Source organism: Pleurodeles waltl, chromosome 2_2, assembly GCF_031143425.1.
Source record: "Pleurodeles waltl isolate 20211129_DDA chromosome 2_2, aPleWal1.hap1.20221129, whole genome shotgun sequence".
Lineage (NCBI taxonomy): Eukaryota > Metazoa > Chordata > Amphibia > Caudata > Salamandridae > Pleurodeles > Pleurodeles waltl.
In genome coordinates this window covers 395,570,352-395,589,359 of record NC_090439.1, presented here as the reverse complement: position 1 = coordinate 395,589,359, position 19,008 = coordinate 395,570,352, and the positions used below count along the sequence as shown (strand labels likewise).

Genomic DNA, 19,008 nt, shown 5'->3' with positions numbered 1-19,008 from the left:
AGTGGGCATTTCTGCAACCTGATCGCTTTACGATCGGGCTGCAGAAATGCTCTGACAGACATGAAAGGACTTTCCTTTCCTTTCATGTCCTCTGCCTGCCCCCACCTCCCAAACGGAAGAGAAATTCTTTGTATTTCTCCTCCGATCACACTGGAAGCTCAGGGGGCGGCCGCCCATGAGGTCATCAGACATTACTGGCGGGGTGAGAGGGTGGAGGTGTAAGGAGAAGAAATTCCCCTTCCATCCCTGCCCAGGGGAGGGGGTGGGAGGCCCACAGGGGGAGCACTAGCGCTCCTGCATGGGCTGGGTGCAGGACATAACGGTTACATCTTCGGCACTCAAGCGGTGCTACTGAGGAAGTAACCATTAGATCCAAGACACCCAAGGGGTTAAAGTCTGTGTTTATACAAACAACTTTATATCTCAAACTATTATATCTGTTAGACTTTTCATCCTTGGCGTGGTCTTCCTTAACTTTTTGCCTCTGTTCCCCAGGTTATTGATGTGTGTTGGACTCTGATTTTGCTGTTTTTATTACTCTGGGCACTTTACCACTGCTAACCAGTGCTAAAGGGCAAGAGCTCCTGTTTAAAATGTGTATGTAATTGGTTCTCCATGATTGGCATATTTGTTTTACTGTTAAGTCCCTAGAAAAGTGCACTAGAGGTGCCCAGGGCCTGTAAATCAAATGTTACTAGTGGGCCTGCAGCACTGGTTGTGCCACCCACACAAGTAACCCTGAAATCATGTCTCAGACCTGCCACTGCAGTGTCTGTGTGTGTAAATGTGCACTGTAAATTCAACTTGGCAAGTGTACCCACTTGCCAGGCCTAAACCTTCCCTTTTCTTACATGTAAGGCACCCCTAAGGTAGGCCATAGGTAGCCCCAAGGGCAGGGTGCAGTGTATGGTTAAGGTAGGACATATATTAATGTTTTTTATATGTCCTGACAGTGAAATATTGCTAAATTTGTTTTTCACTGTTGCAAGGCCTGTCCCTCTCATAGGTTAATGTGGGGGCTACCTATAAATCTGATTAAAGTGTAGATTCCCTTTGGGAGCGGATGGACATGTGGAGTTTGGGGTCTCTGAGCTCACAATTTAAAAATACATCTTTTAGTAAAGTTGATTTTAAGATTGTGCATTTGAAAATGCCACTTTTAAAAAGTGAGCATTTTCTTGCTTATACCATTTCTGTGACTCTGCCTGTTTGTGGATTCCCTGTCTGGGTCAGTTTGACAGTTGTGCTGGTTGCACCTCACACTAGACAGTGACACAAAGGGAGCTGGGGTGTAGTCTGCATTTCCTGACGAGCCATCTGTGCTAGGAGGGAGGGGAGGAGTGGTCACTTACACCTGAAAGGGCTTTGCCTGTCCTCACACAAAGCAGTCTCCGACCCCCTGGTGAGTGTCTGGGGCCTGGCCTGGGCAAGGCAGGATTTCACATTCAGAAGAGACTTTACTTTGAAGTAGGCCTACTTCAAAGGAGAAATTGGGTATAAGAAGGGCACCCAAAACCACAGACTTTAGAAACAGTTCTGGAACCAAGAGGAACCTCTGCCTGGAGAAGAGCTGAATAGCTGAGGAAGAAGTGCTGCCCTGCCTGTGACTGTGCTTTGTGGAGCTTTCCTGCAGTGCTGCTTCTGCCAGAGTAAGAGGGCAAAGACTGGACTTTGTGTGCCTTCCATCTTGAGAAGAAATTTCCAAGGGCTTGATCTAGAGCTTGCCTCCTGTTGTTTGAAGTCTCAGGGACAGCAAAGACTTCTCTCTGCCAGCACCTGGAGTCTCTGGAGAGACTCCTGCTCTGACAAGTGGTGCCCTATCCAGTCCCTGGGGCCTTGAAAGGAAAGCTGGTAGAAATCCAAGGAAATCGACTTTGGACGACTTCGGACCGACGCCGCTGCTGAATCGGGTGACACCGCCTGCACCTGACGCCGTGACCTTCACTGGAACGCAACGCTCTTCGCAGGCCCGACGCTGCTGCAGCCTCGCTGAAGTTCACGACTCCGTGGAAGTCGCCGCACCACGTCGTGACCGATCCCGCTCGAAGTGCGCGGATTCAACGTTTGGTACAGACGACGCGATCCCCGACTTCGCGCATCGGCTTGTTTTCACTCTTCACCAAAGGAACTGTACTTGGGGGTCTACGTGACTCCGTGTCCGGCGCCGATGGTGTCGACTTGTTGGGAACGACTCCGTCACGATGCTGTGTTAACATCTCATCGAAGCATTTTTGTTTCTAAGCGCTATTTTTTAGTTTAATCTTTAAAAAATCATAACTTGACTTGTGTATGTTGGATTTTTGTCATTTTGGTCTTGTTTTGTTTAGATAAATATTTCCTATTTTTCTAAACTGGTGTTGTGTCATTTTTTAGTGTTTTCATTAAGTTACTGTGTGTGTTGGTACAAATACTTTACACCTAGCACTCTGAAATTAAGCCTACTGCTCTGCCAAGCTACCAAGGGGGTAAGCAGGGGTTAGCTGAGGGTGATTCTCTTTTACCCTGACTAGAGTGAGGGTCCTTGCTTGAGCAGGGCGTAACCTGACTGTCAACCAAAGACCCCATTTCTCACAATATCCATTATTGCATTCCTTACTCATATATTCCCTTACTATGTATTTACGTATCTATTTATTTATTATTTTAGTCCTACTATACAATAGGAAAAAAAACTCTCTCTCATGCGCTTTACTCTGTATCCCCATCGCCCTATACCTCTATCAATCTACCCTCCATCCACACTCTCTGACTCATCCCAAACCCATTCTACTACTATGATCTCCAAAATCACCCTGCCTGAGCTCTTCCCTTCTCTACCACTCCTTGCTCACCCCGATCCTCAGTTTACTACTAAGATCTCCCAAACAACCCTACTAAATTCTCCCTCACTTATCTCACTTTTGACTCATCCAAAACCCCTTCTGCTACTATGATGTCCTTAGCCCCTTACCACAGACTCCTCCCTCCTCCATCCCCCCTTTACTCATCTCAAGCCTCATCTATAACTCTAAACCCCCAATTACCACTTCTAGATCCTTCCCTCCTCTGCCTCTCCATTATTCTATTCTAACCTACTACGCATACTAATATTAATACTGTACTCATATTTCCCTATACTAATCCAAGACTAATCCTTTTGGGTTCCGGAGTAGAGTGCTACTCGCCAAAAAGCGTTTTGACACCTAGTCAGGGGTAATAAGCGCTATATAAATACAATTACAAGTACAATTGCAGCACAAATAGAGGCCACGCATCCATTTCTTTCTTTAACTTGGGAGCCTCCAGGTTCAGTGTTGCTGCAGGCTATTTCAGAGCAATTTTTGTTGAGGTACTACCATGTGCATCTTGACGCACGGAATGACATAGTGAGGCTGAATGTGAGAAAACAAGAAATTCAAATGGAAACGGAGAGATAGCAGCAGTTAGTTCCACACGTTTTAGAGTCTGAATGGCCAATGAGCCAAAGAACAGGAGTGTCAGGGTACACACAACAGAACGAACAATTATTATTTTTAGGGCACAGTCTCCCAGAGGAGGTGTTCTCAATCATTCACTTAATGGAAGAAAATCCATAGCAGAAGCAAATTTGGCAAGACACGTTGGAATGTGCAAAAATGACATGAAAATGATAATGTGTTTCTCACGAGGCTGCGCGATGTGAGCTTCGTCATGGGTAATGCCAGGAATGCTCATGACGATAATTCGTACAAGCTTTTGAAGGAGAATTACAGCTGAAATGACAACTGTTGTTGAAAATATTGCCAGGACTGGACTAGAGAACAAAAAGCACCCCTTGAAAAAATTTCCAACCCAGTCCCGTTCCCTTTGCCTTCTTGCACAGTCTCTCTCTTTCCATCTATCCATTCTCTGTTCTCTCCTCTCTCTTCTCCCTGTCTGATCCTTTTCTCTCCACGTTCTCCTCCCTCTCCTTCTCCCTCTCTTGAAGCCATTTGTCCCTCCTGCAATAAAGCTCCTAGAGCTGGGAAAAGTGACAGAGACACCAGGAGTTGCCCTGGGCTTTCAAACCGGTCTATAAGGAACCTAGCCCACAGGAGAAATACCTTGTGATTTAAGAAAAAGGCCTGCCCGGTCTTGATGACTGCAGAGTTCCATGAGTTAATGTGAAGTTAGAAATGGGAAGAGTAAACGAAATACACAGCACTTTACATCAGCTTCACAATCCTCTAGTTAATTGCAGTCAAAAGTGTCCGGTATATGAATCCTGGATTTAAATGTTATCTGAAAGGAAACCAGAACTGCGCTCACGCTCAGCCGATATGTGTCTGGCATTCATATGTGTAAGCGGTCAAGTAATATTTTATGCACAATAAAAATAGAACAACTGTATTTTTTCTTTCCAAGGTAACTGAACTGCACAACATCAAAAACATAACCAGACTGCCTCGAGAGACAAAGAAGCATGCAGTGGCAATTATCTTTCATGACGAGACGTCAAAGACATTTGCCTGTGAGTCAGGTAAGCAATTACCAGCACTGCTCTTGCTTGCAGAAACCAAACTGTTTCTGATACAATAGCCCAAGAGGATTGAGAAAAACCAACAAAGGAAAGCCTGGTTTCAGAGGAAACAGGCCCAAGAATTTTAAAAGAAGTGGAGCTGGGTGTATTGATTTGTACATGTTTTCAGGGCTTCTTTATTTTTCATCACAGTCTGGATTTTGCCTGAAGAAGAATGTGTGGCTCTCGAGATGCTTAGCCACGTTTTCAGGGGAGTGCAGGTGATAACCTTCAGGATGTTGTTGGAAAATACCCTTGGTACTCATATCTAATTTCACTCTCGAACAATGGAAGTATGTTCTTGCTTAATACTTGAAAACAAACTAGCAGTCAACACATCAGTACTGAATGAAAGAAGTTACTATAACAATATACAGTATGTCCATGTGTTTAAGATAGAAAACTGATTTTGCAGAGAATGTATTTGTTTATTTACAGAAATTACACTTTATACTTACACCACAGGGACCATATTGCGCCTACATCCAGGGTTGAAGGATATATGTGGCAGCCCAGGACCAAAACTTGCTGCAGGGTTGACTGGCAAGAAAAAAACAAATAATGCAGCAAGGAAAGTCAAATTGTGCAGTTTGTTTAATGTGATTGAAGACAAATTATGCAGCACATTCTGGGGCATTATAATCTGGTCATTTTATTTGCATTTTAACACACTTTGATAAAAAAAAGGCACTGCAATGCTATAAAATACACGTTTCTTAAGAAATAAACTGTCCTTAATCCGAAGAATCTTTTCAAAATGTTATTCACAGCTAATGGTTCTGGCTCTCATTATTAATGTGCCAGGAAAACCAGGTCAGAATTCAACTTCTTCCACCCCCGGAAGGAACTGATACTGCGAGGATGAGTATTTCCCTAGGGCGTTATTCTCACCAGAGTGCACATTTTGACCCTCCAGTGGTGAATACTAGTGTGAACTAATGTTTGTGCATTAATCCGTTCGTGCTTGGGACCCATCCTAGGGCTTTTTTCTTGTGCATAGTTCGGTATGTTCAGTGTGCATGAAGGAAAGCAAACAAGAGTGTGGTTTAAAAGAACAATTCCTATTTCCCAGGCAGTTGCTCGTGTTTCTGCTCACTACAAGGCCCATGTCTTGCTCAGAAGCACAAAAACACCATGTTATTTCTCATTCTACTTCATAGAGTGAAATCATTTGTACGTAGCCTATGCAGCGTTGCACCCAGAAGTAAAAAAGCTAACTTAAAGTAAAAGGTTATGCAGCTATAGTTAAGCCACGCTTTCCATTGAAAACGCAATCTTTGATTTGCTTAAAACGTAGGTACCCATGGATAGCATTGCACCGCTTAGCATGGTCATCTAAGGTCCTGTATTCCATTATTTTACAAAATATATAATCAAAGATCTGGGAAAATATTTAATGCAAAAATATATGGGTCAAGAACCCCAGTGGTGTGGGTGTAGATCCTGTCCTAAGCTCAGTGCTCAACTCCTGTTGGGCACGGCCAAAGGCAATAAGCAGCTGGGGCTGGCCGCACCAGCAATTTGAGTGCAGCGTCTCCTTAAAAAAAAAAGAAAATACATTCAATTAAAGAAATACAATTGAAGGTTAGTTAAGGCTCAGAGAATGCACACATGAAAATACCCTGAGGTTTGCAAGCTAAGGTTTGCAGTGAACACAATGCACGCCAATACTCACACCGCCTGTCATGCTCAATACACCATTTTGCTAGTGGTATAGGAAAAAAGGCTATCAAGAGCACAGAGTGTGGGTGTCATGAATTATAGTGTGCATTGCAGGCCCTGGATGACGATTTTCAGAGGGTTTCGTGTTTGAATTCCCTGAATTATTGTTTCTCACACTGTGTGTGGCTCACCAACGGTGGGTCGCAAACCATATTTTGGTGGTTCGGGAAAGCCCAAGCAACAAATAAAGATGCCTTAAATTCCGTCCTCTTCATGTCACATTTGCCTGCTTTAATGACAGAAGTCTAATGTCAGGCTATGTGTTCGGACACATTTTGCTTAGTGTTTTCACATGGGTTTGATTTTTACTTTTCTTTCTCTTCCTGCAAAGTGACAAGAGTTATTTAAAGTGAATTATGCAACAATCATGCTGCAACATAGGGAGTATGAAAGGTAGGAATTCATTTTTTTTGCAACACACAAGATGTAAATACCTGTAATTACACTAGATTCGGAAATTAAAGGAAAACTAGATCACAGGTTTTTGTAATTCTAAAGTATGTTGGAAATAGAGATTTTAATAGGATCAAAACAAAACAAGACACTATACTTGGTTATGCACAAATGATAAATATTCACAGAAATCTGATTTGCTGACATTTATGTGCTGTATTTTTATCAGTTAAATTGTATATATTTGCAAAATTAGTGCCAATTTCAGTGGAAAATGTGCTGTCCATAAATGACAGTGCGCTATCACATGATGCTTTAGTTACATTCAAAAATAGCCCCTCATCAGGTCCATTAAAGGAAGGTGGGTTGCAAAAGTTTGTTGTTCTAAAAAGTGAGTTCTGGTTCTAGCAATTATGGGAGCCACTCCCCTACACCATAATTAATCTTGTGTGTATATATACAGGTCAGGTCATGGGCATGAGGCAAAAGTGTCCCTCCAGTGTTTGTAAAAGGTCTCTGCAACCATTAAAACGTCTAGCACATCATCATCATCATCATTAACATTTAAAAGCGCGCTGCTCACCCGTGCAGGTCTCAAGGCGCTAGGGGAAGGGGGGGGTTACTGCTGCTCGAATAGCCAGGTTTTTAGGAGTCTCCGGAAAGCGGAGTGGTCCTGGGTGGTCCTGAGGCTGGTGGGGAGGGAGTTCCAGGTCTTGGCCGCCAGGAAGGAGAAAGATCTCCCACCCGCCGTGGAGTGGCGGATGCGAGGGACGGCAGCGAGTGCGAGACCAGAGGAACGGAGGAGGCGGGTGGGGACGTAGAAGCTGAGGCGTTGGTTGAGGTATTCCAGTCCCTTGTTGTGGAGGGCTTTGTGTGCGTGGGTGAGAAGTCGAAAGGTGATCCTTTTGCTGACTGGGAGCCAATGCAGGTGTCTCAGGTGTGCGGAGATGTGGCTGTTGTGGGGTATGTCGAGGATGAGGCGTGCCGGTGCGTTTTGAATGCGTTGCAGGCGATTTTGGAGTTTGGCTGTGGTCCCGGCATAGAGGGTGTTGCCGTAGTCCAGGCGGCGCGTGACGAGGGCGTGGGTCACGGTTTTTCTAGTGTTGGCGGGGATCCAGCGGAAGATCTTGCGGAGCACAGAAGTGCATAGCCACCCAAACAGTCAAAGGTTGAGAGTATGCCCCACAAAACAGTGTATTACATTTCATATTTATTTTGTAGGCTAAGAAAAGCGTTTTAGAATTCAAGTCCTTTAACCATTAACGCTGCAACATGATTAGCATTCTTCTGATATCCGAGTGCCTTATTTAAAGATTTCTGTTTTGGGAACAATGTGATATAACCATATATTTGTGTGAATAGTGAAACAAGATAATTTCATAGCAAAAGGGTATCATTCTTTCCACTGTGTTTGAATTGCATTTGAGATTCTAAGTTTTTTCTTGTGGCACACAAAAGCCTATGCCCCATTCCAACATTTGAGGAAGCCAATACAATCTTGGAAAATTGCCCTCCCTTTAAATGCATAAATACAGTTATCAACAGCTTAAACGTTCCCAGTTAATGTTTCTAGTGGCCAAGCACAGTGTTGCATCCTAAGCACAGTTTATTAAATATCATTGGATCTGTTTGTGCTAGAAACACATTGTAGATGAGGCAGGATCTGGTGGATTATGTGGCATGTGGGACATATTCAAAAATATACATGGGGTAAAAGCTGCAGCATCATGTCATTCAAGTAGCCCTGCCTACACCTTACTGCACTGATGACTGTGTACCAAATCCATCATGACCCTAATACCAAACAACAACACAGATCACCCAAAAATGCTCAAAGGTATGCAATATAGTATACACATTATAACTAAACTACCTAGTGCAACCTTCGCCAACTTCACCCAAACAGCACTCTACTTACCCCACCTTGCGTCACCACACTACAAACCACCTGGAACACACTCTTTGTACTCCTCCTAGATCCACTGTTCACACAACACATAGAACAGCCAGCACCTACATCACAATAGTTCACCAACATCATCCTCATCACACTGCTTTACACAATCCAGGGCACCTGTAGGCTTACCCAGACCTTACTGTACCCGTAACACAGATACCACAGCATCTACAAAACAGATATTACACTACCCAACTTCAAGCTGCATCTACACAGCTATAACCACACTGCACATATACTAATCACAACAGACTGTGCCAACACCACTCAAACCATACTCTGGCTACAAGACAGCATAGATCACACCAGGCCTACATTGCCCTATAGGGCTATCCCCCTAAAAGACCATAGATCACCCTCTGCCTGTGCTTCACAGGGTTCAGTGCATATCCACCACATAGAGCACCGTGCCTGTACCACCCACACCATGCTGTTTCTATATTGCAGCAACCACACAGCACCTACTGTACAACACAGACCATTTTGTGTCCACATAACTTAGCATGTGGTTTGAAGTACTCAAACACTACACCTGCAATTTGCAGTCCACACTGTTCTTGCACTACTGAGACCGCTCTGTACCTGCCTACCACAGTGCACCTCTACTTTTCCCGAGCCCCACAGTGTATGAGTGCTACACAATCACATACATATACACTACTATATACAGTGGTCGAAGTGGGTAGGATGGAAGGGCCACGATGTGCCCCTACTATTCTGATTTTTAAGAAGCTTTTCCCTTACTTCTTTTAAAAATTCCTATATTTTGAATGCTTCCACTGAAACGTCATGCAATGAAGCTCCTGGGCTGTGAAACCGAAGCTGACAGACAGCTAAACAAACCCTTCGGCTGGGGTGCCTGCATCCCTAAAAGAAATGCAAGTGTGTGCAATGAGTTAATCTGAACATGTATAGGGTAATCTGAAAATGTAAAGGACACTTGGGAGCTGGTACTGGCTTTAATTGATCAAATCACTCAAAGCTTTGTGGATGACAAAATATTTATTTTTCAGTGGTAGTGAAAATAATTAACGACTGAGCTGTGTAAAGTGCATGCTTTTAATTGAAATTGTATTTACATAGAGTTTACTACCCCATAAGACCAGACGAGGTGTTCTAAGGACTACAATGTCCAAAAAATTACATTGTGTTCAGTCTGGGTACTTCCAACGTCTATATTTTGGCAGTACCATTTAATCTTAACCCTTTTTGTCCATTTTGTAGCAGTGTATATTATACTATGTGTAATGCAAGTTTAAAAGAATGACTTACATATCACTATCCTCCACTGCACCAACCAAGATACTGTGGTCCTCCGGTTACACTCCGGTTACACTCAGACTTCTGCAGCGTATTAACAAATAGAGGAGTAGCAACTTTTTAACTTTAATTTTTCTATTAAGCTGAATGGTATTTTACACGTAGCTTTTTGATGGTGAAAGACGAAAAAATACTTACAGTATATTTAATTTTTTAGCCACACCTTTGACCCCACCTCCATGCTCATTGACCCCACCTATTTGCTTGCTACATCACAGTTCCTATACTTTTTTTAATGCACTTTGACCACTAGATATATACATCATATATAGTGGATACACTCAGTTGGCAGACACACACCACGCACAATATATACGTGTACATTTGAAGTGCCTGTACAGACTGCATGCTGGAGAGAAGTTCTAGTAGAGCTGGGACTATGGAGACTTGTCATTGTTTTTTTTTTCTGATGGAGCCACAGATATTTACTTCTGCTGAGGGATGGTTTGAAATTGCTTATAGATAGAGGGTACTCTGTAAGATAAGATTCTAGTGAAGATGTGTGTAATATGCAAGCTCCAGGATAAGAGTAATTATGTTCTACACTGGGTGATTGGCACTATTGGTTATTATATTAATTAATGTGAGTAGAATATCACTATGCACATGAAGAACATTCCTTAAAATACTGAAACATGCTTTTTAAACTGTGCAGGTAATCTCAGCCTCAGCTCTAATCTGTTAAACGTGCAGTGCAAAGCCACAGTAAGGTCTGGCCAGCAATAAAGAGGTCAGAGGAGGGCCTTTAGACTGGTGTTTTGGCTGTATGAGAAAAGAAGACACAAAAAATAAGTTTAAAGTGCAAACTGAGGTCAGATCGTCTTCCATTGTCTTTCATTGTATGTGGCTACAAATGTCAAAATAGTGTTCTATAGCGAAATAACCAATACATCACTGTTTAAGAAAGCAGGCACTTTTTAGAAGTATTGCATAATAATAGTGTCAAGGAGAGCACCTTAATTTCCGATAGTTTGCTACATGATCACTGAATGTGACAGTGAGAAAGTTTTTCCACTATTAAAAATTAGTTTTTTTAGTTATTGCTAGTACAAGAGTACTCTGTCCAGAAGGTGCAACATTAGGTTGATCATTAGGAGTATCACAGGGTGCCTGGGAAAAGTACTGATTGAGGCTTTACTGGGCCTGCTTCTAATCTTTGGTGCCCAGTAATGTTACCTTCTCTATAGCAGCTTGTGGCACCTCAAGGAAGTAAAATGGAAGCTGTTAAAAATGGGGTCTTTGGTTGACAGTCAGGTTACCCCCTGTTCAAGCAAGGACCCTCACTCTAGTCAGGGTAAAGGAGAATCACCTTCAGTGAACCCCCACTCACCCCCTTGGCAGCTTGGCACGAGCAGGCAGGCTTAACTTTAGAAACAATGTAGAAAGTATTTGTACCAACACACACAGTAATACAGTGAAACACTACAAAATGGACACCATAGCAGTTCAGAAAAATAGTTAATATTTACCTATATTAAACAGGACCAGAACAACAAAAATCCAACATACATAAGTCAAGATATGAATTTGAAAAATAATAAGAGTCTTAATCCTTAGAAAACATTGTGAATGCTGTTGTTACACAAAGTATCTGGTTAGCGTAAAAAATAAAGCTGCACAGGCAAGCGTGCGTCGAAAAAGGTCAGTGATGTGTCAATTTCCCACTCCCAAGTGAGAACATGCATCGTTCCTTCTCCGGTTGGGTCGGCATGCATCGTTTCTTCTCTCCCGCAAGAGAGCAATGCATTGATTCCCAGATGGGCATCTCATGTCTGGGCAGGGTCTGTGTTGATTTTTCCTACCCAGCGATGTTATGTTGAAATCCGGTCACACGGGGTCAGGAAACCGCACTGCGTGGGGCTTACATCATTAACAGCAGCCCCTAGCGGGGGTTGCGCATCATTTGTCCAGCCGTGATGTGTCAGACTCCCAGCCGCAAGGCTGGTGGCGCATCATTCATCAGCTGCTTTGCAGGTGGTGCGTCGAACATTTTCCCGCACAGCGGTGTTTGCATGGATTTCTTTTCTTTTCCACCAGCTTCACCTTTCAAGGGCTCAGAGACAGGTTAGGGCACCACTTGGCAGGGCAGTACTCTCAGCAGAGAGTTCAGGTGCTGGCAGAGAGAAGTCATTGAGGTCCCTGACAATAGGAGGCAAGGTCAGTTAAAGTCCTTGGAGATTCTTCACCGGTGGGAATTCACACAAAAGTCAGTCTTTGTCCTCTCTCAGGCAGAAGCAGCTACTGCAGGCCAACCTAGCAAAGCACAGACACAGGCAAAGAGCAAAGAGCTCCTCCTCTAGCTCTCCAGCTCTTCTCCTTGCCAGGGGTTCCTCTTGGTTCCAGAAGTAATTTTATTTTCAAGGGTTTTTGGGTCCACGACTTATACCCCTTTCTGACTTTGAAGTAGGCCTACTTCAAAGGGAAGTCTCTGTTGATCACAAGATCCTGCCTTGCCCAGGCCAGGCCCCAGACACACACCAGGGGTTTGGAGACTGCATTGTGTGAGAGCAGGCACAGCCCTTTCAGTTGTAAGTGACCACTCCTCCCCTCCAGCCCAGATGGCTCATTAGGATATGTAGACTACACCCCAGCTCCCTTTGTGTCACTGTCTAGGGAAAAGGTGCAACCAGCTCAACTGTCAAACTGACCCAGACATGGAATCCACAAACAGGCAGAGTCACAGAATGGTTTAATCAAGAAAATGCCTCCTTTCTACAAGTGGCATTTTCAAACACACAATCTAAAAACAACCTTTACCAAACGGTGTATTTTTATATTGTGAGTTCAGAAACCTTAAACTCCATATTTCCATCTGCTCCAAAAGGGAACCTGCACTTTAATAATATTTAAAGGCAGCGCCCCTGTTAACCTATGAGATAGATAGGCCTTGCAACTTTGAAAAACGAATTTGGCAATATTTCACTGTTAGAACATGTAACAAACATCAGTACATGTCCCACCTTCAGCATACACTGCAACCTGGCCTAGGGCTTACCTTAGGGTTGCCTTACATGTGTAAAAAAGGAACGGTTTAGGCCTGGGAAGTGGGTACACTTGCCAAGTCTAATTGGAAGTTTAGAACTGCACTCAAACACTGCTGTAGCAGGTCTGAGCCATGTTTACAGGCTGATAGTGTGGGTGGCACAAGCAGTGCTGCAGACCCACTAGTAGCATTCGATTTACAGGTCCTGGGCACCTCTAGTGCACTTTACTAAGGACTTGCTAGTAAATCAAAAATGCCAATCATGGATAAGCCAATTTACACTTGTAATTTATACAGGGAATTCTTACACTTTAGCACTTTTCAGTAGTGGTAAAGTGCTGAAAGCAAACAAAACAGCAAAAACAGAGTCCAGCACACAGAAACAACCTGGGAAGCAGAGGCAAAACATTAGGGGAGACCACGCCAAGGATGCCAAGTCTGACACACACTTAAGTATACAAAAAGTTCCACGCAATCAAGATACCTAAATATAAATATTGTCTTACAGTACCTATTGTTTATTTTGTCAGTGCCTCTATATATTTACAAGTCTTTCCTGTGTCTGAGTATTATTAATTTTCATTTATTTTGTGCACAAGTATATGATTGTTGGAACCATCAAATTGCCTCAGAAGTCAAACAGCAGTGAGGTGAAACATTACAATATTGTCAGCATGTTGCATACCACCTGTTTTCAGTGGTGGCAGAACCCAGAACCCAATGCTGAATGACTCACTAGTAGCAACATTTGACAGACACAATGCTTTCATTAGAAGCATCAGAAACGTTAACATATATTGCATTCCAGGAGATGGTAAGAAAACAGCAGTCCTAGCAAAGGCATTTATTAGGATGAACATGTTGGGCCTAAATCACAAAGGTAACTTATCTTTTGAGAAAGTTTACACATTTGAGTAAGTTTACTACCTGCCAGTATTCTCAAATTGCATGACCAACCACTAGCAATCCAACATTCTCCCATAGAAAATAATGGTGGTAGGTAATCTAAAATATGTATAATAGTTAAGAATATCAAAAAACAAGTTAACACATATATTAAAAAAAAGTACTGATTTGTTATTTAAGTATAAAAAATGTAACACTATTTAGGATTAAAAAAACATTTACATTGTAGTGCTGGACTCACTACAAATGTGTACATTACTACAAAACTGTAAGTTACTACAAACGTGCTGTTTGTAATACCGAAAAATAATAGGCTTACTCAAAAGTGTAAACTCCGTGAACAGTGCAGTGTGTGAATCAGCAATTAATAAGTAGGCCATTTTTCCTACAAGCCACCCTCAATAAGATGTGGTGTAGAAATAGGAGGAACATTGGAGTGTGCACCCTTACTCAGTATTCAGCAGAAACCAAGCAAAATTCATACTAAGTGGAGCAGCACATTTTTAGTCAGTATGTGGTTTACAGCCACATTGGTGAAATACAGAAAGCAATCCATATAGGAGATGTTAGAAATGGGGTCTTTGGCTGGCAGTCAGGTTACCCCATGTCCAAGCCAGGACCCTGACTCTAGTCAGGGTAAGTCACACACAATCCAAACTATCCTGTGCCCACCCTCTGGTAAATTGGCACTGAGCAGTCAGGCTTAACCTAGAAGGCAATGCGTAAAGCATTTGTGCAATAAATCATGCAATAACACAGTAAACCACAAAAATACACCACACAGGGTTTAGAAAAATATATAATATTGTATCTGATAAGATGCAGGCCAAAACGATTAAGATGCCATAAGTATATTTTGAAATATCACTGTAAAAATTGTATTAAGTGTCTTTTAGTCTCTTAAAAGCAACAAATGTCTCTTGCAGTCACAAAGTACATGGTTTGCATTCAAAATCTCCGCAAGGAACCACAGAGGAGGAGATGAGTGGAAAACAGGGATGTGTGCATCGATTTCTCGGGCCGCACCCCATGATGCGTCGTTTATTTTCCACGCAGGAAAGGCTTTGGTTTGATTTCTGGCATGCGAACTTGGATCCTCTTTGAGTTGCGGGGTTTTCGGATGCCCCGGGGATGATGCTTTGAAATCTGGCGCTTGCAAGATGAGGTCACGGGGGCTGCATCGATCCGTTGGGTGTTGCGTGGAAATTTCTACCGTACAGCAGGCACCGCGTCGATCCAGTGGGCCATGCGTCGAATTTCCAGTCGCTAAGCTGGTGCTGCGTCAATCTTCTCCTTGCAAAGTTGGGCTGCATCCTTCCAGTTCAGCGTGCAGTGAATTTTTAACAGTGATGCAGGCCGTGCGTCGTTTTCCGTAGGCTGTGCATTGATTTCTGCCACACAGGGAGTTCTTCTTGCAGGAATGAAGTCTTTTTGGTCCTGAGACTTCAGGGAACAAGCCCTTGGGAACACTTCTCAGCACAGCCAGAGAGCAGCAAGGCAGCAGAGCAACGACAAGACAGCAGTCCTTCTTAGAAAAGCAGTCACATGAGTCCTTTTGGCAGCCAGGCAGTTCTTCTTGGCAGGTTCTGTTTCAGGTTCTTCTCCCGGAAGTGTCTGAGTTGGTAGGGGCAGAGACCCTGTTTAAATACCCAAATGTGCCTTTGAAGTGGGGGAGACTTCATAGAGTGGCTTAGAAGTGCACAAGGTCCCCTTTCAGTTCTCTCCTGTCTGTCAGGGTCCCAGTAGGAGGTTTGGCAATCCTTTGTGTGAGGGCAGGCTACTGTCCTTTGACATGTAAGTGTCAGGCCGGCCCTCCACCCTCCCAGCCTAGGAAGACCCTTTCAATATGCAGATGTATGCAAGTGTGGCTGAGCATCCTGTGTTTGGGGTTGTCTGAGTGAATGCACAAGGGAGCTGTCCCTGAACCTAGCCAGACGTGGATTGTAAGGCACAGAATGATTTAAGTGCAGAGAAATGCAAACTTTCTAAAAGTGCCATTTCCAAAATAGTAATGTTAAACCCAACTTCACCAGTCAGTAGGATTTTGTATTAACATTGTGGCTTACTAAATATGACCTTGTTACTCATTTCAGATCAGGAGCTACCACTCAAACAGTAGATGGGGGTACCCCTAATGTTAGCCTATGAAAGGAGCAGGCCTCAAAGCAGTGTAAAACGAATTTAGGAGTTTTACACTACCAGGACATGTAAACTACACAGGTACATGGCCTGCCTTTTGCCTGCACACAACCCTGCACCTATGGGTTACCTGGGGCCCACCTTTGGGGTGACCTATATGTAGCAAATGAGGGGTTTTAGGCTTGGCAAGTACTTTTAAATGCCAAGTCGAATTTGGCAGTGAAACTGCACACACAGGCCCTGCAATGGAAGGCCTGAGATATGGTTAAGGGGCTACTTAAGTGGGTGGCACAATCAGTGCTGCAGGCCCACTAGTAGCATTTAATCTGCAGGCCCTGGGCACATATAGTGCACTTTACTAGGGACCTATAAGTAAATTAAATAAGCCAATTGGGCATGATCCAATGTCATCATGGTTTAAGGGAGAGAGCATATGCACTTTAGCACTGGTTAGTCCTAAAACCAGCAAAAACACTGTTCAAAAAGTGGAGGGAGGTAGGCAAAAAAAAGTTAGGGGTGACCACCCTAAGGCTGTCAAGTCTAACAGGAGAGTTTAAGCTTATCATTGGTATCAATGATTAGTGTCAGGGGATAACCACACAGCGTGGGGTAAAATAATTGTGTCTTACATTACTAAGAAGGCAAATCAGCCACAGAAAAAAGGGGGTAAGGATGCACCTCTATTGTAAACCATGGTAGGATGGTACCTTGGTGCTAAATACAAGTTTTAAACCAATTGCAACCCTGACAAAATAATTAATATGCAAATTTTCATTAGGCCTTCATGCATTCCCAATGTCATTAGTTTAAAATATAACATAGGGTGATCCACTTTGAATGCTTCAAGAATTACTTTGCAAATCATTTACCGTCCCATCCCATAAGTGGGGTTAATATCTGTATTGACTCCGCAGTAAACTCAACATAACCATGCATAATGCACTAGATGCACTGCCTCATTTTGTAACCTGTGTCACTGTTAAGCCACTGTGGTGGTCGACCTGACCCGACCTGAAGCCAATGGTGGCACTGTGGCCTTTCGACAGCCCATTTATAAGCTCCCAACAAAAGAGGAATACATAGCTCATGAAACTACAGTGGTGCAGCTGACCCTGGAGCATGCCCTCTAAAACACTCTACTCAACAAGCAACTCCAATGATCATCGCAGATGACCGGTTGTGGGCCACCTTGGTGACCTAGATGGTGTCCCCGGAAATCAGTGACTGAGGGGCTGTAATGGCAGTGCAGCATCTTGCTGCTTTTGAAGTGAAGTAAGTTGCCAAAGGTTAGTTCTCTCTAGAGGGATGCTGCAGATCAACCGAAACTGCAGGGCTGAAGATTAAGTGGGTCTAATATGTGCAGTCTACCCCTGCAACTGTGTAGCCCTCAAAGTACCGGAATATGGATGAGCTGCAGTGCAGGGACCCCTGGACAATCCTGGGTGGCTCACCCTGGGAAAATCTGGCTGGACCTTCTCAGTGACTGAGACACCTAATGTTGGCAGTGCAGGCTCCAGTAGTGGCTGTGCTGGACATCGGGCTACCCAGTTGGTAATACTTGCGACCACAGAGGATCTAAATGCAATGAGGTGGGTGGCATGAAGCCAGGGGGAACTGGGGGTGCTGTCCCATTGGGCTGCACTGCAGGGGACACACTAATAATTTGCACTCTCCTTAACATTACCAACTGCCTTGAGACAAAAATGACACATTTGGAGGTCACCACTAACTTAAGAGGACTTTGACAAAGATTCACAGGTTTGCCACTAAGTGATGGAGAGGGACAGTGAATTCTCCCTTAATGCCAGGGGAATTGGCTGTCATATATGATACTGTCTTCCTGTGAATATCTCATAGCTGGTCTCTAGTGAGGCAGCTGCTAATGAGACAGTCCCAAACTTAAAAAAGGGTAGATTCAAATCACAAAATTAAGATGTGCAGCTGCACTCATACACCCAGCCCAAATCTCCAACTGCCCTACTACAAAACTAAACTAAAAACATCAGCATACATCAAAATAAGTAAGACATCATCCTAAACTTAATCAATGGCACTCAAGAGATCCTTGAGAATAACATTGGTACAATGGTGACTGATATTTGTCTGCTATGTGGTGATCAGCAGAAATTTTCTGGCAGTGTTAAAGTCAACAAAACTGCCATTACTGGGGCCTAGCCTCCAGCCAATAAAGATCACCAAACTACCGAGACCTCCAGGAACAAATGATCCTTCCTGAGCAAATAGTTTACCCATAAGTGGGGCTGATATCTATATTAATTTCTTAGTAAACCCAACATAATGCTGCATAATCCACTAGACACACTGACTCTTTTTGTGAACTGTGTCACTGTTAAGCTGATGTAGTGGTCGACCTGACCCGTAGTGGAGAGAAAGACTGCTGGCTCTGGAGAAACCATGGTGCCACTATGGCCTTGGGAAGCCCATTTATGAGCTCAAAACAAAAGAGGAATACATGGCTCGTGAAACTGTAGTTTGGCAGCTGAATCTGGAACATGCTCCTTGAAACATTTTACTGAAGGAGCAGCCCCAATGACCATCACTGATGAGCGGTTGTGGGCCAGCTTGGTGACAGTGACTGAGGGGCTGTAGTAGCAGTGCAGCATCTTGCCACTTTTAAAATGACATTTCTTGTCTGAGGTTGGTTCCTTCTAAAGGGATGCTGCAGACAAACTAAAACTGCAGGGCTGAAGACAAAGTGGGTTTAATATGTGCAGGCTCCTCCTGCGTCTGTGTGACCCACAAAGTACCAGAGAATGCCTGAGCTGCAGTGCAGTGACCCCCCTGAACATTTTGAATGGCTCACCCTGGGAAAATCTGGTTGGACCTTGTCATTGACTGAGACACCGGAAATTGGGAGGTTGGCGGTGCAGGCTCCAGCAGTGGCTGTGTTGGACATCAGGGCTACGCAGTTGATGGTACTTGAGACCACAGAGGACCAAATCACAATGAGGTGGGTGGCATGAAGCCATGGGGAGCCCAGAGAGCCCAAGTATGCAATTCTTCCTTGAACACTGGTTCATCACAAAAGTAGCACTGGCACGTTTGTCAAAG

The 19,008-nt window shown here is 43.7% G+C and overlaps 1 protein-coding gene across 1 annotated transcript in view; it reads left to right on the top strand.

Moving 5' to 3' along the window:
- The window catches only part of DOK6 (docking protein 6), a gene marked incomplete at its 5' end in the record, with an annotated part of 934,435 nt that overhangs the window by 174,908 nt on the left and 740,519 nt on the right, over positions 1-19,008 (top strand). Inside the window, one exon of the mRNA XM_069219182.1 lies at positions 4,363-4,477. Within this exon, the coding sequence (XP_069075283.1) occupies positions 4,363-4,477 (115 nt within the window). The remainder of the gene's footprint in view (positions 1-4,362; positions 4,478-19,008) is intronic.